Consider the following 23,715-nt stretch of genomic DNA (forward strand, 5'->3'; position numbering starts at 1 on the left):
TTGAGTCAATTTTTATATATGGTGTAAGGTGAAGGTCTAACTTCATTCTTTTGCAAGTGGATATCCGGTTCTCCCAGCATCATTTGTTGAAGACTGTCCTTTCCCCGTTGAACTCTTGGAATTCCAATTGACCATATATGTGAGGGTTTATTTCTGGGCTTCTTCTTTTATTTCATTGATCTATATGTCTCTGCTTATGCCAATACCGTACTGTTTTAATTACTGTAGCTTTGTAGAAGGTTTCAAAGTTGGGAAGTATAAGTCTTCCAACTTTATTCTTCTTTTTCACAATTGTTTTGGCTATTCAGGGTCCCTTGCAATTCCATATGAATCTGAGGATATACTCTTCCATTTCTGCAAAAAAAGGCTGTTGGAATTTTGATAGATATTGTGTTGAATCTGTAGATTGCTTTGGGTGATATTGATATTTTAATGGTATTAAGCCTTCCTAATATGAAGGGATGTTTTCCCATTAATTTAGATCTTTAAATTTTTTCATCAATGTTTTACAGTTTTCAGTATATACATCTTACCCCCTTTGCTAGAGTTAGTCCTAAGTATTTAATTCTTTTTGATACTATTATAAATGAAATTTCTTTCTTAATTTCCTCATAAGACTGCTCATTGCTGGTATATAGAAACAAGTGATTTTTGCATGTTGGTCTTGTACCCTGAAACTGCTGAATTAGTTTATTAGTTCTGGTAGCTTTCTTGTGGATTTTTTTTTTGGTTTTCTAATATAGGGGCATATCTTCTGTGGATAGAGATAGTTTTACCTATTTGGATACCTTTTATTTCTTTTTTCTTGTCTAATAGCTCTGGCTAGAACTTCTAGTTACAATATTGAATAGTAGTGGTGAAAACAGATATTCTTGTCTCGTCCTGGTTTTAGGGGGAAAGCTTTCATTCTTTCACCACTGAGTGTGATGTTACTTATGGGTTTTTCATAAATGCCTTTTATCATATTGAGGAATTTTCTCTCTATTCCTAGCTGTCTGAAAGTTTTTTTTTTAATCATGAAAGTATGTTGAATTTTGTTAAATGTCTTAGTTTTCATGACTGTACTACAATAGTGATTATATCGGACCTAATTTACAAAGACTGAATTATTGTGTTTGTTTCTAAAAGGTCTTTATAAATTGAAAACTGCTGTCTAAAAATAAGATGTCACTATTTTTTTTTTAACTTTTTATTATAAAAAATTTCAAGCACACACACAAGTTAAGAGACTTATACACTTGGGCTGCCTGGGTGGCTCAGTTGTTAAGGATCTGCCTTCGGCTCAGGTCATGATCCCAGGGTCCTGGGATCGAACCCAGCATCAGGCTCCCTGCTCGGCAGGAAGCCTGCTTCTCCCTTTCCCACTCCCAATGCTTGTGTTCCCTCTCTCGCTGTGTCTCTCTCTGTCAAATAAATAAATAAAATCTTAAAAAAAAAAAAGACATACACACCTATATACCCATCATTTAGATCGACAGTTGTTAATATTTTGCCGTATTTGGTTTGTCTGTGTGTGTGTGTGTGTGTATATGTGAACTATCTCAAGGTAAGCTATAGACATCTTGATACTTCAGTTAGGTGTCATATATATTCATATATCAAATTAATAGGTTTAGATATGTTTTTTCTTTACACAGAAAGGGGAAATAATAGGCCAGTGATGACTTTTTTTACTCAGCTTTTTCTTTTGTTGGCATCAGTTCTTCTTTCTCTGTTTCAGTCATGGTCTTTGAAGATGAACTGTTCTTAAATTTTGAGACCTCGCATTTTTTCTCCTCCTTTATTATAACTATATAGAGGCTTCACTAGCTATTTACCCTGCTAGAATGTTGGGTGGAAGAGCACTGTGTCGGCTCCCAAGGAGGGATGGGGCACATAGAGTGCATGGAGAATCAAGTGGGACAGAACAAGGGAATACTGACTTGCCAATGTGTTGGTCAGTGATGAAATTCACTTTGAAGGGTTCCTGTCTTCGTTGCTATTAGAGAATAGGGCCCCTCTGATAGACTATGAGTGAGGTCTCTTAAGTAAAGCTGGATAAAAAGGACACCGGAAAAAGTTGCCAAGGAAAACACGCCTCTTACTTTGACTAGTGTTCTAGGAAGGTAGCAGTGGTAACACAAAGCCTTGGTGCTGTATGTCTTCAGCACTCAGCTTTCTTTTTAAAATCAGCTCTACTTTCCAAATTAAACCCCAAAACTGTCTAGAATGAAGAGGTTGGACTTTTCTGGGTAGGGTGTGATGGGGTTAGTGCTTTGGGCCTCAGAATTGTCCTTGCTTCGTTTGTTTGCTGGAAGCTATCTGATTTAAAAATAAAAGTAAGGGAGACCGTTGTGGTTTCATTTAAATTGGAATCAGGGCTGGACAGTGTATTAGCAAGTTCATAGACATGTTGAAACTATATCCACTTAAAATATTGGTGAAAGAGGAGTAAAAATTTTGTGTGCAGTATCAGAACTTCTGAGAAATTAGTCTGACTTAAGTTCTTTGACACACTTGAAACTGGGATTGATTTTCTTTGCTTATCTGTATGTCCTTACTTTTCTATAATGAGCATGAAATAACTATAATTTTTTATTTTATTTTATTTTTTTTTAAAGATTTTATTTATTTATTTGACAGAGGCAGAGACAGCGAGATCAGGAACACAAGCAGGAGGAGTGAGAGAGGGAGAAGCAGGCTTCCCGCTGAGCAGGGAGCCTGATGTGGGACTCGATCCCAGGACTCTGGGATCATGACCTGAGCTGAAGGCAGATGTTTAACAATTGAGCCACCCAGGCACCCAATAACTATAATTTTTTTAAAAAAGCTATAAAAACAGGAAACTGATATTGACTTAACTAATCTCTTAAATATTTATCAAAGGCACAGTTTACAATAGTCATGTTATATAAACAGGAATCAAAGGAATAAATTCTTTAATTTGCATTATGGATTGGCATAGATATGTTCTGCATACTTTATTTCCTTTAATTGGCTAAGAACTTGAAAACAGTATTGTCTTCCCAGCTCTTCCCCTAAAACTTAATTTCTTCTCAAGTTGATTTTTATTTTCCTGCCGTTTACTCATTATTTACTTCTCCATTTTTGAGAAATACTTAAATTTGAGATTTAAAAATCTCTATGATGACACTGTGATCTCAATTCATTTATCTTAAAAGAAAATTGTAAAATTGAGTCCTTTCATATACTTTATGATTTCTTGTTTTGCTTCTATTGCTTCTACCCCTGATTGCTTTTTTTCCTTTTTTGTTTTTTGACCAGTTAGTAGATAATGCTGCTAAAAAGATCCTACTCTGGACATATCTACTTCATTTTTTTATTAGTTTTATAATTCAGAATCTAAATTCTTGCATTTATGTCTTCATAATGGATATCTTATTTACTCTTGCTTCCTGCCCTGCTTAAATATATGGACACCTTTGAATTTAAATGTTTATTAAGGTGAACTTTCATGGGGCTCCCTTTTAGCACCAGTGAGTGGAAGCAAAATTGAAGTTTTATATCTTGAGAGAAAGCATGGTTTTGTATAGAAGTGGGATTGCTGCTAACTCACTAAGGAAAACAGTACTTTCCTTAATGTTTTAATTGTAGTTCCCTGTTTGCACAGAAAGCCATGGACCAGATGTATTTGTATCCATACAGTCAGGTTCTCAATAGCAGTCTATGCCAGGGGATCTCATCCCGTTTTCTGTCAAGCTGAATTAGATTTTGATATTGTTAAGGGTGAACACATTCTCTCTGCCTAGAATTTACTCTTACGCATCTTCTGTATTAGACTAAGGCTACAAGCTCTGAGATGTAGGATATAAAAAAGATTCCCTCTGACACAGCCAAGTGTTAATTTTTTAAATTTTTTTTGTTTTAAATCCTGCACTTAGTTTGCAAGACAACATTTTAGGTGCTGACAGTATCCAAAGCCTAGTTTTCCAGTCTCTTAACACTCTGCAGAACTTTATTTTTTGATCAAAAGGATGCTTTATATGACTCCTCCTTTGTCCCTTTTGCTCCTTTTCCTCTAAAGACTCCCAACACAGACACACAGCACACACATACACACGTACACATATGTACACACATGTACACACATGGTGTCTGTCTCTTCTCTTTGCCCCCCTCCCCGTGACTTTTCTGAGGAGGTAAGATTTCTACTATAACCTACCATTCTTTGCATTCAAATGAAGGGAATGGCAGATTGTATGCCCATCTTGTTGTTAGGGTAAAGTGGAATTTTAAGATTGAGTGTTATTTATAACGCTGAGTGAGATGTGTATAAATGGAGAAAAGTCTCAATGTTCATCTGTCGCCTCCTAAGTCAGGGTAGGTCTTAAGACTTGGATATTTCTAGTTAGGCTCAGAAGAAGTTGGCCACTGTTAGACAGGAAACCCAGTTTTCAATATCTTGGCAATCCCCACATTCCTACTTTACACGTAGGGAAGTCAAAATCCAGAAGAAAAGGGCTGGTACCATATAACAATAAAAGATTCATGGGAGTTATGATGGCCGGCTTATTTATAGTTATTCCCTCGACTTTAAAACTGTTCTATTACACTGTGGTAGAAGGGACTATAACTTATAGAGTCCAAATTCTTTTAAGTAAAGTTCCCCCGTGTCCCCTGCGTGCGCGCACACACACACACACACACACACACACACACTCTCTCTCTCTCTCTCTCTCTCTCACTCACACGTGCCTTGCTCCTTCATGCAGACCCCATGCCAAGATTCTCTGAGGAAATAGATTCTTGACGTTTCTTCATTAATTCAAGAATGTGGCATAAAGGTTACAAAATGAACACCCGGGAGCAGCTGCTTTGATGGTGAACTGCGGGTCCCTTGAGAGCCAGTGGTTCTCCCTCTCAGCCTCGGCAGCCTTAATGACTTCAAATACCTTGGTATTCATTTACATCCTCATTTAAATACTTGGTAGAAAAATAATTACACTGAGGTGTTTGATGAGATGAAATCTGATCTCAGCAGATGGAGGAAGCCTTCCCCTTTCATCAGCAGGGAAACCAAGTGTCATTTAAATGAAAATCTTCCTGAAATCTCTTTATTCCTAAATTTGCTGCCAATATCCCTGAGGAAATGCTTCCATCAAGAAGGCTTGGTGATATTGGGAAAGGGTACCAATTTCAGAAGTAATTGTCATCAGGTAGAGTAAGCATTCCCCCTGCCCCACTCCCCCCCAGCCCCATTTTTAACACTTGCTGTGGCTTTCGAGTTTTGGCTTGAAATAGAACACAAATGTGAGTTTGAGAATGGAAGTTTTTCCCAGCCAGGGTTGGGGATCCAGTTCGGTGGGCTTGGTGTAGTGTAGGAGGATGCCGGCCCCCCCCCCCCCCCCCCCCCCCCCCTGGCGGCCGTGCGCCGCTCCGCAGGGCTAGCAGCCGTCTACACTGCAAGTAGCTCGTTCGCCCCTACCGCCTCCCCACGCCGGCAGCTCACTGCGAGGAGGCACTTGAGTTCGCAGTCAGTGCGGAAGCCGGTGTGGGTGGGGAGACGGGAGGCATTTCACCCCCGTTTCCATGGCAGCAACATACGATCCACGGCGCTGAGAGCCGAGCGGATTTCAAGGGAGGTGACTTTTTACAGGTACTTGCTGCTGAAAAACAGTTTTCCTGCCAGATTAGACTGTGAGCGCTTGAGCCTGTTTGTACTCTTTACTGTTTATTTTACAGCACGCTTGCCAGGCAAGACTCTGAACAAACAGGTCTGGATTTCCTATGGAATTTTCCCGAGACCCGCTGTCACGTCTGTCCCGCTAGCGGGGAGACCGGTGGCCCTGGCCGGCTAGAGCGGCTGTACGCAGGGGGCACTTCGGCCGTGGCTGCCCCGGGAGAGCCCGAGACACATTTCGTTTGCGGCTGGCCGTCTTCTTGGCCACAGCAGGCTCCGTGGCCGGTCAGAAGGCGATTGGAGGGGCAGCGTGTTTCACGAAATGCCCTGTGGGGGCAGTCGGCTGCTCGGCGGCGGTTTCTCTCGCACTGGGGGCTGGAGGACCAGCTGTGTTCCCCGTGCTGGGTGGGAGGGAGAGGGGGCCAGCTGCACGCTCTGTGGCCTGCGGCCAGTGGAAAGTCTCCAGCCGCCTGTGCCTCTCGCTGGGGCGGTCCTGTCAGCTGGGGCTCTTGTTCCCTGAGGCCAGCGATCACTGGGCTTCCCGATGCTCCTGCTGGCCCTTTGTTTGGGGAAAACCAGACTAGTCCAGGAGGGAGAGAGAGAAGACAAGAAAAAACAAACACACACATGACAAACCAAAACAGTATATTTACAATACGTTCTTTGTAAAACAAACAAAAAACCTAACTGGAAAATCAGGATGGAAGGAAATAGCACTTTTGTGCAAGCTCACAGAGGAATGACTAACAAGGAAGCTACTCAGTAGAACTCGTTCTCATCCAGAAAAGCTCCAAGCCATTCCTGTCATACTCTTGGCAACTGGGGAGGTTTCGTAAAGGGATTTGGGGAAAAAATGATGTCTTTGGATGGGACACTTTTCTTTGTCTGTTTCCTTGGGACTGCTCTCAGCACTCACGCCAAACACCACTTTTCAAACTGCCATGCCTCCCATGCTTTTCTTGGGTGATTTGCCAGGATGAGATGAGAATATAAGCACGTGAGACATTTCAGTATGTTTCAGTACTTCTACAGTCGACTGGTTTCTCAGGTGTGTTCCTTTTGAAGACACCTCTCTTATGTGCTGTGGATTACACAAATCTACCTCCTCCTGGCCTTTTGGGCTCCATTTTGAAAAGAATGCTATGGTTTTATGTTATGAGATACCTTTTCTGAATAAAAGTATTTTAGTTTTAAGATATTACAGTGGTCTAAAAAAAAAAAAAAGATATTACAGTGGTCTAACTGATAGTTGACCTTCTTCAGCCTAACCCTCATCTAATTCAGACTTGCTCTTTGAGATCTCAAATTTCACTGTGTTCTCCTTTCTTTGGGGACATGATTCCTCATGGTTTCAGTTCATCAAGATGGATCAAGGTGACTCAGACCAGCCCATCACTGGTTTTGGTTATTTATTTGATCGGTCTTGGTATATGAAAGCTCAGAAGGAGCTTGGAAGGTTGGCAGTGTTTACTAAGAGGTAGTAGGATAGTTGACCACCCACTAGGTGGGTGTAAGAAATGACATTCCTGTTTCTTTTCTAGATATTCAATGCCACAAAAGAGCTGGCTAACACTGCGGCCTATCAGTCTGTCCGCATCTTCTCCGTGTCACTCGTTCAGGCAGAGCAGGAGCTGGAGGACCTTGCTCAGGTTGACTTGCAGTGGGCTAAGCCCACCTCAGGTAAGGGGTTGCTGGAATGCGTGCCATCACCTACATAATGGGTCAGAGCCCTAGGTGGAATCTGTAATCCTGGGTTCGCTTCTGATCTATTTATTATGATTCAACCATCCCTTTACTCATTTCTTGTTGACTTTCCACCTGATTTCCGATGGTAGCCATTTCATGTTTCCTCCCAAGATTCCACCAGTGACACTCCGCCCCCCCGCCTTGCTCTGAGCAGATGATGCTTCCTTGAGCTTCGCTAAACACACTAAGGCCCTTCAGCATGAGCTCTGCCGGCATCTCTCCCCACAGCCTCAGTGCTCTTCTGCTTTTCTCTCCCTTCCTTTGTTTCCTGTGTCTGAACACAATGGACCGGTGTCCTTTCAGGGCTGCCTCTGATGCGGGTGCTCACCCCCTCCACGGCCTTCTTTTACCCCTTGGGCTCTGGTCTTTCACGCCCCTGTCCACTCAGCACAGACTCCTTATTTCCTGCCTGTTCTCTGTTAGGCTTTGTGCTGGGCCCCAAAGATACAGCCGTGGGCAGTGCAGACATAGGCCCTGCTCTCAGATTTAGCCTTCCTTTTATTCTGACAAAGCAAAGGAAAACTGAACATAATAAACACCCTTCTCATGATGCCTCACCTCTCTCCTAAGCTTTTCTAGAACATCTTTTGTTCTCATTCTTTTCACTGCCTTCCCATATGTTCATTCTTTGTAATGTGGCTTCCGCTTCTGCCTCAACAACTTGCTCACCTCAAGGCTACTGCTGTTCTTCCAGTTATGCACTCCAGACACTCTAGCACTTGACACTGCTGACCGCAGCTTTTAGAAACTGCATGTTCCAGGGGTGCCTGGGTTTGAACATCCGACTCCTGATTTCGGCTCAGGTCATGATCTCAGGGTCCTGGAATTGAGCCCCTTGTTGAGCTCTGTGCTCAGTGGGAGTCTGCTTGGGACTCTCCCTCTCCCTTTGCCCCTCCTCCTACTCTCTTATTCTCTCTTTCTTTCTCTCTCTAAAATAAATAAATCTTAAAAAAAAAAAGAAACTGCACATTCGTCTTCACTTGCATGGTCTCTCCTCTCCCTAGTTTTCCTCCTCTGACTTCTCCCTCTTTCTCTTTGCTTTCTTCTCTCTCTTCCTCCAAATGTGGTCCCTTGTGCTTTTTCTTGTCCCTTTTCTTTTTTCGTCTGTACCTGCTTTACTTTGCTAACCTCTGCTCCCACATTTTCTTTTTTTTTTTAAATTCAATTAATTAACATATAGTGTATTATTAGTTTCAGAGGTAGAGTTCAGAGATTCATCAGTTGCGTACAACACCTAGTGCTCATTACATCACATTCCTTCCTTAATGCCCATCACCCAGTTATCCCATCCCCCCACCCCCCTCCCCTCCAGCAACCCTCAGTTTGTTTCCTGTGATTAAGAGTCTCTTATGGTTTGTCTCCCTCTCTGGTTTCCTGTTGTTTTATTTCTCACTCCCTTCCCCTATGCTCCTCTGTTTTGTTTCTTAAATTCCACATATGAGTGAGATCATATGATAATTGTCTTTCTCTGATTGACTTACTTCACTTAGAAATACCCTCTAGTTCTATCCGCGTTGTTGCAGATGGCAAGATTTCATTTTTTTTGATGGCTGAGTAATAGTCCGTTGTGTGTGTGTGTGTGTGTGTATCATACTTCTTTGTCCATTCATCAGTCATTGGACGTCTGGGCTCTTTCCCCAGTTTGGCTATTGTGGACATTACTACTATAAACATTAGGGTGCAGGTGCCCCTTTGGATCATTACATTTGTATCTTTGGGGTAAATACCCAGTAGTGCAATTGCTGGGTTGTAGGGTAGCTCTATTTTCAACTTTTTGAGGAACCTCCATACTGTTTTCCAGAGTGGCTGCATCAGTTTGCATTCCCACTAACAGTGTAGGAGGGTTCCCCTTTCTCCGCATCCTCGTCAACATCTGTCATTTCCTGTGTGCTCCCACATTTTCAAGTGTTAATTCATTCAACAAATATTTGAGAACCTCCTGTGTGCTAAGCACTGTTCTAAGTGCTTCGGGGACGGCAGTGGGTAAGACAGGCAAGAACACCTGATCTCATGGAGCTTGCTTTCTAGTGTGGGGGATTTTAGCAAATGAATAATAAAATCAGTAAATTATATACAAAGTGTCTGATAATACTCAGTATCACACTATCTGAATTCTCCCTATGAGAACTCAGGAGCTGAATCGATTTGGGTAAAATTTTGGATAAATCTTTTGGTCTATGAACTTTCCCTATGTGTTATCCAAAACTCAGGAATCAGTTAGATTTGGATAATATATTTTACCTTGCTATCAGCAGACTTTCACTCTAAACTTGGAGACCTAATACATTTTTGGGTATGAAGGGATAGGGTAGATGGTGAGCAAACTAATGAGACAAAAACACATAAATGAAATACCTCAGGGCAGGGGGTGCAGTAGGACTGTTGGGGCTGGGATGGGGTTGTGGTTTCCAGTGGAGAGCGGCCATGGTGGTCCCGACAGAGAAAGGTGAGGCAGTGCAGGTACTGGGGCAGAGCACAGTAGGTCAGGCCGCTCTTATATTCCAAATTTCTGCCGCCTCTCCTACTGTTGTCATATCTCTCTGACTGCAGCTGGGAAGGTTCTCTGATATTAAGGACTCATCCGGATAATTCAGGGCAGTTTCCCTGTCTCAAGGTCCTCAACCCCAGTCACATCTACAAAGCCCCATAGCCACGTAAGGTAACAGATCACAGACTGCAGGCATTGGGGTGTGGACATCTTTGGAGGGCTCTTCTGCCTTCCACACATTCTCGTTCCCAAGCATTTTCAAGTGGCTTTGTGGCTTTCTGCTTTCTTTCCTCCAAGATGTGATTCCCCTCCTGTCTTATCTTCCACTGTTCTCCTTTTATGGTCTAGGCTCTAATCAAATCCTTTCAACAGTTTTCCTACTCTGTGTGCCTTTTTACATATTGTTTCTTCTGCCCAGAATACCAGCTCTGCATCCCCCAACTCTCTCCCCGTCCCCCTTATTTACCTTTTCCTTCTCCCTGCCCATCAGTGGATCTGCCTTTATACCAGCTACCCACAGCCACCAGACACCAGCCAACGAACCTTTACTGACTCTGTGTTAGGTACTAGACACTGGGGATCCAGAAGGGAAGAAGATAAGGTTCCTGCCTTGGAGTAGCTAATACTCCAAGGGTAAGGGAAACACTATGCATAGAGTATTATGGAAGCACAGGGGAGAGGGGTAGGTCTTATTAGGCTTTTTGTGATGTGCCTTTCATTTGCTCTTCTTTCTCTTGCTGTTGAAACCCCTTACCACTTGTTTGTACCTCTTCAGGCACTTAACCATATTTTGCCGTATATTTTATTCAGCTGAATGTTTGGCTTATTCTGTAGAATATAAGAGCTATGAGGAGAGCCTCCGTGTCTCTCCATATGTCTTTGTTCACTGTATCCCAACCATCTAGAAGGGCCTGGCACCTAGAAGGTGCTAGTCGGTTTTATCTCATTCGAAACTGATTGGAATTCCCAGTATTACACTGTCAACTTTCTGAGGGCCAGAGCTGTACTGGGTTTGGGTCTTCTGTAGCGCCGAGCCAGTGACTTACATGCAGTAGGAGATCTACCGCGTTCCTGACTTCTTCTGTTTAACTTTTCCTCAACAGAGAACTTAGGCCATGGGATTTTCAAGTACATGTCAGCAGTGTGCTGGCTCTTTGGACGTTCCCTGTATGACACTCTGCAGTACCCCATCGGGCTGGTCTCCTCCTCGTGGGCTGGGACACCCATTGAAGCCTGGTCATCTGGAAGGTCGCTGAGAGCCTGTGGTGTTCTGACACGAGGGTGAGACAGTATCCTGAAGTCTGGGAGAAGGATCCAGGAAATTTTGTAAGAGAGAAGGATCATGGTTTTCTCTGGGGAGCCAAATACTTGTTGAATGTCCAAATAGGTATTGAATGTATGTAGCTTATTGCACGAACATGGAACGTGTTATTTTCACTGTCGTCAGCACCATGCTCATCTGAGAATATGTCAAGAAGAAATTATGATCCTTTTCCTTAGTAATAGCTAATACTTCCTGAAAGCTTTCTCTATGTTGGATACTGTTGTAATCACTTTGTATGTATTAATTCACTTAGTACTCGCAATAACCTCTAGAAGTGTAGATACTATGAACACAAATAGTATGTGGATAAAGCTACTACGTCTCAGTGGTTTAGTAACTCACTCATGGGTACAACTGGTAAGGGGCAAAGTCTGGCTTCAATGTCTGTGCTCTCAGCCACTGTGCTGTATTGCCCATAAGAATAAACAGTCTAACAGGAAGAACAAATACACATGTAATCAAAGAAATTTATTTGATTATGAAATTCTGATTATGAAAGCACAATCAGGAAAAGCTGGATCTGGAAGAATATGTGGAGTGGGGGAGAAAGGAGTAGTTAATAAAATCCTGACACTAATATTAACACAGAGATTAACAGTATGTGAACTGCTTTCACAGACGTTGTTTCATTCAATCTGAGAAGGCCCCTGGGGAGAGGATGGACTTGAGCTCTTAGTATAGCTCAGGTAAAGACATGCCTGTAGGGAAGGGGAGATGTTCAACTTTGGAACTAAGAGAATGGCCTAGGTAGAGTGGGAGGGATGTAAAGTCAGGCTTCCCAGATCTCTGGGGACAGGAAGGGACGCCACCGAATGTGTGGGGAAGTGGGCATTCTCATATATAGCGGTCATGAGTATAAACTCATATATGCATTTTACAGAGAACTTTAGGAATGTGTCCAAAGCCTTGAAAAAATATGCCCTTTGACCCAGCAGTTTCATTTCTGGGAATTTATCTTAAGGACATAATTAAGCATATATGCAGTGATTTTAGCTATAAGGAAGATGAGCAGAAAGCTTAAAAAAAATCCAAGTGTCCATCCACTGAGTCCTAGTTAAATAAATTGTCTGCATGAGATACTCATAATAAAACACTCCTCCCCTCTGGTTTTAGTGACCTTATCTGGAAACTGGGATGGCCCTCTCTGGACTCATAGCTGACCGATACCCTTATCCCAGGAAGAACCTGGACAGATATGAAAGTTGGAGGCTGTTCACATGTTTTCATGTGAAACAGAGTGGTTCAGTCTGATTCTGTGTTGCTTTCATCAGAAGTTTACCCCAAGTGAAAGCTGGATAGACACCCAGTTTCGGGATCATCCTGTGATTGGTCACTAGCTCTCTCATGACACTTGTGAATCTTATCAATTGCAGGTTGATTCCGTCTGATTCTGTGACTGGTCCGAGTAAGTACTCTGTTCTCTGGAATGCCATGATCCATCCACTGCATAACATGACTCTGAAAGGGGTGATCTGGTACCAGGGTGAGTGCTCATTTTGCTATTTCTCCATTGTATCAGTTAGCTTTTGCTGCATAACAAACTACCCCATAACCGAGTGACTTAAAACAATAATAATTTTATTTGGCTCACCATTCAGTGGGTTATTAGGGTAGTTTTCCTGTATAGACTGCTTTGGTTAATTTCTCTTGGGATTGCTGATGTGTCTTTGGCCACTTGGCAGGTGTCTGGTGGCTGGATGACCTAGGATGGCCTCTTCCTCCTGTTTGTTGACTGCTGGGGCACCATGGTCTCAAGTGGTCTCTCAGCCTTGAGCAAATTAGTTCAGACTTCTTTATCATTGACATAGCAGTCTCAGTCTCAGTCTCATAGCATTCACTCAGCAGTGTCTGAGTGAAGCCCAAAGCTGAAGCACTTTTCAAGCCTCTGCTTGCATCCCATTTGCTGAGGCCCCTTTGGCCAGAGCAAGTCTCAAGGCCAGTCCAGAGAGACTGCAGGAAGGCCCACTCCCTAAGGGCACGGATGGCGGTTGGGGAGCAACGTGCGGCCGTGTTTGTATCCACCCCAAGCCCCTCTCACAATCTGGACTGTTTTTAGGGGAGTCCAACGTGAATTTTAACAGGGACCTGTATAATTGCACGTTCCCTGCGCTCATTGAAGACTGGCGCCAGACCTTCCACCGTGGCTCCCAGGGGCAGACAGAGCGTTTCTTCCCGTTTGGATTTGTCCAGGTATGTGTTGGGAGGAAGAAGGTTTGGGGCATGGGTGTGGGGGTGTGCTGTGGAGGTCTCTTTCCTGGAATCCATATTCCTTTTTGTGCCCTCATAGTCTGCTGGTCAAGAACTGAGTGTCAGACTTAATTCATCTCAGTTCACTGATGGGACAAGTACATCTGCAAAAAAAGGTTAATAAGTGACAAATACTTCTTATTAAAAAAAGAATACATGTTCATTAAAGATATTTAAAAGATAAGCAAAAGAAACTGAAACATTTCTAATTCCCCAATCCTGACATAAGCTGACCTCTTCTGCTTATGTGTTTCTGCAATGAGATCCATACCATAATACTGTACCATAGCTTGCTTCTGCTCTTAATGTCATATTGTGAACAGTTTTTCATGCCAATAAATATTAATCTTGAGCACAACTCATAACGATTGCAGGGCACTTTGAAATCCGGTTGTATTCTAATTTATTTAACTAGTTCTCAGTAAATGGGCCCTTAGGTTTCTTTAAACATCTTGCTTTTATAAGCAGCAGCGTTTATTTTCCTTGTGGCTAAGTCATTGCATATGTGCTTAATTCTTTCTGTAAGATAAATTCCCAGAAATGAAATTGCTAGGTCAAATGGAACGCTTTTTAAGGCGTTGAACATGTCCTCAAGTTTCTCTGTAGACATGTATTAATTTGGATTAATTGTATACTCAGCAGCTATGTGTGAGAATGTCCACTTCCCCACACCCTCCCTAACTCGGTGCTGCCCCTTCTGCCCCTCTACAGCGAAGCTTTGCTCTCTCACTGCCTGCCCACTGCACGCGTTCTTTGCCTGGAGCAACCTTACTCTCCCACACTTCCCTAGCCAACTTCATCCTTTAGACCTCAGCCTGGGTATCAGGTTAGGAAGCCTTCTGTGAGTATTCAACATCTGGGGTAGGTACCTCCTTTCCCCAAACAGATGATTACTTAGCACCCTCTCCTTCCCCATGTTACTTGCGTGTCGGTTGCGCACATGACCACGTTTTTCTGTATCACATTTACATCCCAGTACCTAACTGCTCAGCAGTCGTTAAATATGGCCTAACACATGAATGAAAAAAAATATCAAGAGAAATCATACTTTTAATTAGCGGCAACTAGTCAGGAAGATTCTGCTCTCCTCCTTGCTGAAAAGGAATAAATGCATTTAACCAAGTTCATAATGGTGTTGCCTTACCTGTTCCTATGGCCCCTCCCAAGACCTAGACGTCTTAGCAGGGTGGTCGTTCTGACTTGCCTGGAATATAGGAAATAAAACAAGTAAGGTGTTAGAAAACCAGGGCCCGACTCCCAGCATAATAACGGAATCGGCTTTAATACTTGAATTGGACACACATGCGTCCAGCCGTCTGGCTCCGCAGGGTCCACAGATACCTCCCGCTCACCGTCCTCACATCTCCCCCACCCTGTCCTAGTTCACCATACTTTTTTTGGATAAAGATTTTTATAGACCTTTTTTCCACTTATAATTACTTTACAACCACATTCTTTCTCCTTTCTCACATTTGTTTTGACTTGGAAACAAGATGATTCTACTCATTATTATCAAAATAGCAAGCCCTGTCATCAGTTCTGTGTTTCTGTTGGTGGAAACCCCATTTGGACTTTTGAGGTTCTTTTTTTGTCTTTGCTGTGTAGATGGTGATTTGAGTGTGACTTCAGCCAATTCCAACCATGTGTTGTATGCTTATTATATGCCATGAATTGTGTGAGGTGCTAGAAATAGAGCGTGAATCAGAGAGACCTGGTCCTTGCACTTATGCCTTTCCGTTTAGTGAGACTAAGTCCCTTAGTCTCATGGCTTTAGCTGGTCATCATCGACAAAAATCTGTTGGTTGCTTGTGGAAAATTGGGAATGCAAACATATACCTTCAATGGGAAATATCAAATATGACAAAATAATGGTTCAGCACACGGATCTGGAGCTAGTCTGCCTGGATTCAAATCTAGCTCTGACTCTTCTCTAGCTATGTGATTTTTTAAAAAATATTTTATTTATTTATTTGACAGAGAGAGACAGAGCAGAAGCAGGGGGAGTGGGTAAGGGAGAAGCAGGCTCCCCGCTGAGCAAGTAGCCTGATGTGGGACTCTATCCCAGGACCCCGGGATCATGACCTGAGCCGAAGGCAGATGCTTAACTGACTGAGCCACTCAGGCGCCCCTAGCTATGTGATTTTGAACCAGATATTGAATAGGGCATTATTATTGGAAGTAGTATTTTTATTATTATCTTTATTATTTTAAGTATTACGTGAGTTGATCCATATAGAGCCTGGCACATGCCAGGTAATGTTAGTATTAATTATTATCAATGTGAGAAGTCAGAAAATCTGGAGGGACAGTTGGTCTGCAAGGAAAGATGAATTTATAGAGGTGTTGAGTTTGAAATGATGGTTGCAATAGCTAGAGCACAGCTAGAGATGTAGGACAGGAGCCCAGCGGAGTTAGACACAGGTATCCAGGGGTTATTAGTAGGGAGGTGACCCGGAGTGTGGGAGGGAAGGAAGAGCAAGAGGCTAGGGAGTCCCTAGGAGTATGCGTTTTGTACAAAGGGTCTGGAGGAACGGTGGAGCGGACTGCGAAGTGCAGTATGCTGTTGTAAAGTCCTCTGAGTGTGGCCACTTTTATATTCTGTGGCAATCATATGCCTTCATTAGGAGCAGTATTTCTACTAATCACTGTGGGAGGCTGAACAGCACCCTAGTAGATCTCAGATCATGGGGTATGCTGGCGCCTCCGTGTGGCCGCTGTGGAGTAGTGCAAGCAATGAAACCGGCCAATTGCTGCAGGACTTCTCCCCACTCTGCCATTTTGAAACAGCTTCCTTGGCAGGAGTGACCGTATTCAGCATTTCTCCCACTTGTGCTTCAGGCTAGTACTTACCGTAGACTCTGTCTGGTAGCTTCGTTGCTGTGAACTTCATCATGACACTGGCTGGTGACCAGTGTTCCGCTCTCAGTCTTCCGGGTGTTGTGTGGGAATAAGTAGGGTCACTCAGTGGGTCTTTTCACGAAGTTCCTTTGTGAAGCTTCAGCACCTTTTATCATTTCATATATTCCAGCAGATTTGCCTAAGAGGTTTTAATAAGAGAACTGGAAATGTCCCCTTAGTTCCAGATCACGTCCTTTTTACTACCACTGCAACCTCTCCAGTTTTTCCTGAGGATTTTCTAGTCTTTCTGGAACAGCTCAAGAAGCAGAAAACTTCCTGTGCTCAAAGCTTCATTTGGCCACATTTGTTGGGATGATCCCAGGTATTTGCTGGTTCTGGGGGTGAGAAGGCTTGGGGGAACAGCCTCTTCACGATGTAGCTCCTCTCATGGGGACAGAAATTTTCAAATGGTGTCCAAAGACAGTGTGGTTGCTTGTCCAGACTGTTTCCCAGCTTGTGGCCTGGCTTACTGTTAGATCATGGTTGTGAAAGAGAGATAATGGGTTGATGCCTCTCATTGGCTGGACTGGGGCTAAGAATGATGTGTAGTCTAAATCAGAGAACAGGGTGATATAAATACGAGAGAAGTAAGGAAGGAAGAGTGGGACCACATGCGTCAGAGTAATATTAAAGAGTTTTCCCGGGAGCCTCTCCTCTGCAGGAGTAGGAGTCTGTCGATTTTAAGTCTAGATGGAAGTATTTACTCAGGATGTTGCAGAGTCAGACAGACTCTTACTACCTTACTACCTTACTACCTTACTACCTTACTACCTTTACCGCTCCTGCACTACTCTGAGGCGCCATCTTCTTTCCCTTGAAGTGTTGCCTCCTTACTGGTCTTCCTGCTTCTACCTTTTCTCCCCTTTAGGGTAGTCTCAACATTGCAGTTAAAGTGATCCTTTGAAGTGTAAGCCACATCAGAAGGCTCCAGTGGTTCCTCTGTACGAGCGAGGTCAGCAGAGTGACACGTGGTCTGCCCCTGCCGCCAGCGCCCATCTGACCTCCTGTCCTAACTCTCTTTGCCTCGCTCGCGCCACGTCAGCTCCGCTGGCTGCCTTACAGTCTTACTTACACACAGGGCATACTCTGCCCTAGGGCCAGCCATTTTCCTTTCCTTCAGCCTAGAAAGTTCTTTCCCTGGTATATTAGTTTTCTGTTGCTGCATAAAAAATCACTGCATATTTAGCAGCTTAAAACAATGCTACACACATTTCTTATCTCACGGTTTGTGTGGGCGACGAGTCTGGCATGCCTGGCTTAGCTGAGTCTTCCACTCGGGGCTGCAGTGAAGGTGTTGGACAGAGCTGGGGTCTCAGCTGAGGCTTGGGGTTATCTTCCAAGCTCAGGTGGCTGTTGGTGGAATTCGTTTCCTTGAAGCTCTAGAACTCAGGGCAGCTAACTTCTTGAAGGCCAGTAGGAGAGAGCCTCTGACTTCTCTACCCTCTTATAAAGGCTTCCCTGACTGAGTTGGGCTCTCCACCTACTCTTCCTTTGGTTATCTTGAAGTCAGCTGATAAAGGACCTCACCTACATCTGCAGGATTCCAAGCAGACAATCAGATGTTACAGCTTCTTGAGTGATGGATACTGTCCTTTCTCTGGGTCCCATCCCCTATCCAGGTGCTTGCCTGCTTCTGTCATTTTGTCTTTTAGGTTATCTTATTCCTGCCCATCCCATTCCTGCTGCTCTCCTACGTCAGGCTTTTCTCTTATTTGTCTAGAATGTTCTCGTAGCTGTTGAACCAATCAGCCTTTCTGCTGTCGGGTTCTTCACAGAATCATTTGCATGATCACTAGATTAATCCTTTGAAATAGTCCTTTTATCATGTCAATTTCAGTGGCTCTCTTATTTCTAAGTTGAGCTTAAATTCACGTAAAATTAACGATTTTTAAGCATTCAGTTCGGTGGCATTAGGACCATCACAGTGTTCTGCATCCATCCCCTCTAGTGAGTCCCTGTTGCATGCGGGTAAAGTATGAACTCTATCCGAACACTTGCCTCACTGTCTTAACAATGTTGTCTTTCCTACATAAACCCTCCAGTTCAGCTCGACTACTCTCTCTCTCGCCTTCAAAATTGCCTTTCTCTTTCTTACCTTTGCATATTACAAGATTCTGACATATCCTGTTGGTAGTGACTGCTCATATTTTCTGGGCCCATCTGTCTTTTTTTTTTTTTTTTTTAAAGATTTTATTTATTTATTTATTTATTAGAGAGTGAGCGAGAAACAGCATGAGAGAGGAGAGGATCAGAGGGAGAAGCAGGCTCCCCGCTGAGCCGGGAGCCCGATGCGGGACTCGATCCCAGGAGCCTGGGATCATGACCTGAGCCGAAGGCAGACGCTTAACCGACTGAGCCACCCAGGCGCCCGGCCCTGTTGTCTTATAATAACAAACTTTGTCCTAGTGCAGAGTACGTGCTGTCTGTGCCTCCGACGTTAGCACTTAATCCACGCTGTTTTATATAGCTGTTTATTAACATTTCTTAGGTATGGGTCTGTCCCCTCAACAAAGCTGTGAAGTACTTGTACAGTTAGCTGTCGCTATGTAACAAATCGCCTCAAAACTCCGTGGCTTAACATAACATTTATCATAGCTCCCATGTGTGGGTAGCTGGGGCTGGTTGATCTTGGCTGAGCTCCACTGAACTCTTTCATATCTCTGTGGGTCAGAGGCAGGTGGGGGCTCTCACTTGGGCTTGGCTGGAGTGGGTTAGATGAGGAAGCTCCGTCCCACAGCGCTCATCCTTCTGCAGAGAGCTGCGGGCTAGCCCAGGCATGTCATTGTCCTGACAGCAGAAACGTGAAAGAGCAAGTGGAACCACACAGGTCTTTGGAGGCCGAGGCTAGGAACTGACGTGCCGTAACTTCTGTTTCAGTCTGTTGACCAAAACAAACCACCTTAGAAAGTGGTGGGGAAATACACTCTTTCTCTTCCTGGGGGAAACCACAAAGCCAGATGGCAGGAAAGTGTGGTTGTAGGAAGGGGTGAAGAATTGGGGTCTTTGATGCAATTTACCACATGCCATGGGCAGATTGCTCTCAGCTTCCCTGTAGCGCTTAAACGTGTTATAGATAGATGTATCAGTTACCTGTTGCTTTGTAACAAACAACCCCAAAACTTAGTGGCTTTAAAACGTCAGCCATTGTATTTGCTCATGATGCCATGGGTCGGCCAGGCAGGGCTCAACTGGGACGGCTCAGCTCTGCTCCGTGTGACGTCAGCCCGGCTTGCTCACGTGGCTGCAGTTTGAACTGAAGTCTCGAGCGTTCATGTGACTGGCCCCTCGGCTGAGCCCATGGGGACATTAGCCCCTCTCTCTCCTAAGGATCTTCCCATGTCCAAGGCCCCCGTCTCCAGGTAATTTCTCCAGCAGGGTAGCTGGACTGTTTTTACCTGGCTATCTCCAGGTTCCAAGAGAATGAAATCCGAAGGCAGGGCCACTTGGAGCAATGGCATCACTTCTACTGCGTTCAGCTGGTCAGAGAACATCGCAGGCTTAGCCCAGATTCGGTGGGAGGAGAAATAGACTCCAGCTCTTGACGAGAGGGGCGTCACAGACACACTGGCGTGTGGGGGGAGGGGTGTTCAGCCACAAAAGGAAGAAGCTCACTGAGTACTTGTCGAATGAGCATTTGAACGAATGAAAGAAGCAGAAGCAGAGTCTGCTTATGAAGAAGACTCTAGGACAGGATTCTGATGCAACATTCTCTACTTTCCAGTTATCTTCATATCTGTCTGCAACCTCAGATGACACATTTCCCCAGATCCGGTGGCATCAAACCGCAGACTTCGGCTATGTCCCCAACGCAAAGATGCCCAGCACTTTCATGGCGGTAGCAATGGATCTCTGTGATAGGAAGTCACCTTTTGGCAGGTACGGGTGCGTCTTGGGCTTTGCTTGAGCAATACTGTCTGTTCTTTGTCCGTAGCCTTCACTCTGACGTTCACTTGTGAGGGGCAGAGAGTGGGTGCTCTAAGGACTGGACCCTTGGGGCAGTGTCTGTCAATCATTTACACTGGCATGTGCTGCAGTAACTAAAACCCTCAACATCTCAGTGCTTGATGCAGCAACATTTTATTTCTTGTTCACCCCACATGTCCAAAGAAGGCCCACAGAGGTCATCAGAGAGGCTTTGCTCATTAGAGTCATTCACAGATCCGGAGTGACGGAGATTCCGAGTTGACCCGTGCTTCCCTCACCTTCACGTCTCCCCCTGGTGATGGAAGTAACTTCTGCTCACATTGCATTGGCCACAACAGGTCATAGGGCTCTGCGGGGCTTCAGCGCGAGCAGGAAATGGGACCCTTCCCTGAGCTCAGGGGGAGGAATGGGCTCTCTGAATGGCCCCGGTGGCCACCGCGCACTAGCTGTGGGATGCGAGGGGGATTGGCAATGAAATGGGGCCCAACACGTAGTGTCTGGTTTATAGTAGGAACTTGAACAGATACTTATTTTTGAACAAATGGAGATTGATTGATTGAATGACTAAAACCTGGAGGGGACCCAGTAATGAACAATGGATTCAGATGAAACACAGCGCTTTCAGTGGCTCGAATAATTTTGAGTTTAGCTCTCCTCCAGTGCCTTTCCTCCCTCCCGCAGGGGCCTTTATTCCTACCTTCGAAGTCATCTGCGTTTTCAAGGTTTCTAACCCATAGGAGGCCCAGAGCCCCACTTATGGTCACCATTCACCATGTCTCCTAAATTGACGAGCCACTGATCACTGGCTATTAGATTCAGTCAACTTTATTCTTATCTTCCTAATTCCCCTCCCCCCCCCCTTTTTTAAAGTGTGGTTACTGTTGAGCTCAAACCCAAAGTTCTCTACTTGTTCTTTGTCCTATAGCATCCACCCTCGAGACAAACAGACGGTGGCCTACAGGCTGCACTTGGGGGCCCGGGCTGTGGCTTATGGTGAGAAGTTGATCTTTCAAGGACCTCTGCCTGAGAACATGGAACTCTTGGCTGACAAGGGGCTGCTCAACCTCACATATTCGCTGGAAATCCAGGTGCAGAGGCAGCACAATATATTTGAGGTGAGAAGAATAGTTGAAACAGTAGGTGTGCATCCTGTGTGGGGAGTCAGGATTTTCTCCACACTGAGGCCCATCTCTTTAACTGTAACATTTCTGTGAGGCAGAAGTTGGTTTTTATTTTTTTAAATTTTTTTATTTTTTAAAGATTTTTTTTTATTTGACAGAGAGAGACACAGCGAGAGAGGGAACACAAGCAGGGGGAGTGGGAGAGGGAGAAGCAGGCTCCTGCTGAGCAGGGAGCCCGATGCGGGGCTCGATCCCAGGATCCTGGGATCATGGCCTGAGCTGAAGGCAGACGCTTAACGATTGAGCCACCCAGGCGCCCCCAGGGCTTGGTTTTTAGTAGGGCGGAGTTTATCTCAGAAGGGTGGCTGAGTAGCTATTAATTCTTCCACTTAGTGGCAATTTTGATAGGACAGTCAAGGAAAAGGAATTCACATTAAAATACTTTTGTATTTTCGCTCCCAGAGCAACCATCTTTGCTGTGGCGAGGGCCTGTGGCTTAATGTATAGGTTCCCTATTGAAAGATTCCTTACTCCCGAGTATTTCCCTCCTCCTTGGATGTCTTTTTATGTCACACTATCCCACATTCTGATATGCTTTTGAGCTTAGTGTCTCCTTTGAGGGGCTTAGCTTGGGGATTTGTAACTCAGTGTGAATTAATGTGATGAAACTACTTTCTTCTAGTATCTAGCGAGGATCATTCCACTGTGGAACTAGGGCAAACAATGAACGAACGAGCTTATGTAGGCGTCTTCCACAGTTGGGGGTGCGGGGGGAGGCATTCCTCTTGCAACATGCTGATGAGCGTCTCTGGGAACCATGAGGCCACCAGGCTGGATGGGGCGGGTGGGGTATGAGAAGAGGGCACTGGAGGGCATGAAAGAACATGAAAGACACACCTGAATTACACCTGAGTTTTTATCTAGGGCTGCCCCTCCTCTGGAGCCCCAACTACCACATCCACTGGCCTCAGGGGTTTGGGTGGCACTTACGCCCCTGAGCTTCTTTGGACACTGGGTCTGAGGTAATTCTAGCTCCCCAGAAGTCTCCATGCTGAGTTCGGTTCTCCCCTGTAGTCAATTGCTGGCAGTCTGCCCGTCATCTGGACCCGGAACCATAGTTGGGAGCAGGACAGAATTTCACCTGTGGGTGCTGGATACTTTATGTCCCCTTCCTTGGATTGCTTTCTGGTTGGAGAAAGGCTTATTATCCAAGGTCCCTTTGTGCCCCTTCCTCGTCCCGTGGCTCCTCGGGGAGGCCAGAGTGCTCACAGCAGCCGGACCGCTCCACTGGCTCAGGTCCTGCGTGCTTTGCCATCTGGTCGGAAGGATCACAGCAAGCACGTCCAGGGGAGCCTTCTCTAAAGGCTCTGTGTGATCATGCCTCCCTGTCTCCCTCAGTCATTGAGCCGTTCGTTTACCGATTGATTTTATCACCTGAATATTTCTTGTCACACTTTGGCTGTGTTGACCAAACCCAGCGTGGACTCAGGTTTGTTCTGGTTATCGTAGGCAGCGGGTCCTGGGCTAAGCGTGGCTCCTCCTCTCCCTCCTCATCTGTCTGATGAGCAGTTCCCAGTCTCTTGGCCTGCCCTGATGTTACGATTCTCTTATTAGATCTCGTGTTGCAGTGACCATCAGTGCAAGTGGCTGCCAGCTCCCCTGGACACGGTCTCGGCCCAGAGCCTGGCCCTGAACGTCCGTTCTTGCCATGGCACCCCGGCCGCCCTGCGCTACGCCTGGGCCACGTGGCCTTGTGAATATAAGCGGTGCCCCGTGTACCACCCCGGCAGCGCCCTCCCGGCTCCTCCCTTCGTGGCTTTCCTGGCAGACCTGAGGCCGGGGGGCCACCGCAGGCTTGCCGAATGACGTAGCGGCCTTACGGTCCTTCTCCTGGGCTTCAGTGTGGGTCCTTTAGATTTGGGCATTTCAGTGTTGAAGTGATGACGACAACTATTGCTTTTAAAGGCGGCTGGTAGAAAAGCCGCCTCGGCTGGCTCCCAGCCAGCACATGGCTGTTTCTAGATTCTGAACAGGAGATGAGCCAGTGCCTAGAGGCAAACGAGATGCTTGCCTTTAGTCCCCTCGTCAGCCTAGTGTCTTACTGGACTAATTCCCAACTACAGACAAATGAAGCCTCAGTGGAGAGGCTTGTAGAGAATGCGAAGTGTCACACTTTGTCACCTCACGTCTGGCGTTTGGAAACTCACGGCTGGAAGAGATTTCAAGGCTCATATTTGTGTGTTCTTTACAGACCCTGGCGGGTGGTTACTGAATCTCTGCATAAAGTTTCTGAACTTCCCAGCAGTTTTTCCTTATGTGGAACTGAACTCTTTCTAGCCCTGTTTGT

General features: G+C 45.0%; 1 protein-coding gene across 1 annotated transcript in view; it reads left to right on the forward strand.

Moving 5' to 3' along the window:
* SIAE (sialic acid acetylesterase) overlaps positions 1–23,452 on the forward strand; it is a 38,436-nt gene extending 14,984 nt beyond the window's left edge. The window contains exons 4-10 of the mRNA XM_021696464.1: positions 7,162–7,300; positions 10,958–11,135; positions 12,552–12,661; positions 13,235–13,368; positions 20,045–20,199; positions 21,173–21,362; positions 22,983–23,452. Of these exons, the coding sequence (XP_021552139.1) occupies positions 7,162–7,300; positions 10,958–11,135; positions 12,552–12,661; positions 13,235–13,368; positions 20,045–20,199; positions 21,173–21,362; positions 22,983–23,234 (1,158 nt within the window). The 3' untranslated portion in view covers positions 23,235–23,452. The remainder of the gene's footprint in view (positions 1–7,161; positions 7,301–10,957; positions 11,136–12,551; positions 12,662–13,234; positions 13,369–20,044; positions 20,200–21,172; positions 21,363–22,982) is intronic.
* Positions 23,453–23,715: the final 263 nt, after the last annotated feature.

This window comes from Neomonachus schauinslandi, chromosome 11 (assembly GCF_002201575.2).
Source record: "Neomonachus schauinslandi chromosome 11, ASM220157v2, whole genome shotgun sequence".
In the NCBI taxonomy this organism is placed as follows: Eukaryota; Metazoa; Chordata; class Mammalia; order Carnivora; family Phocidae; genus Neomonachus; species Neomonachus schauinslandi.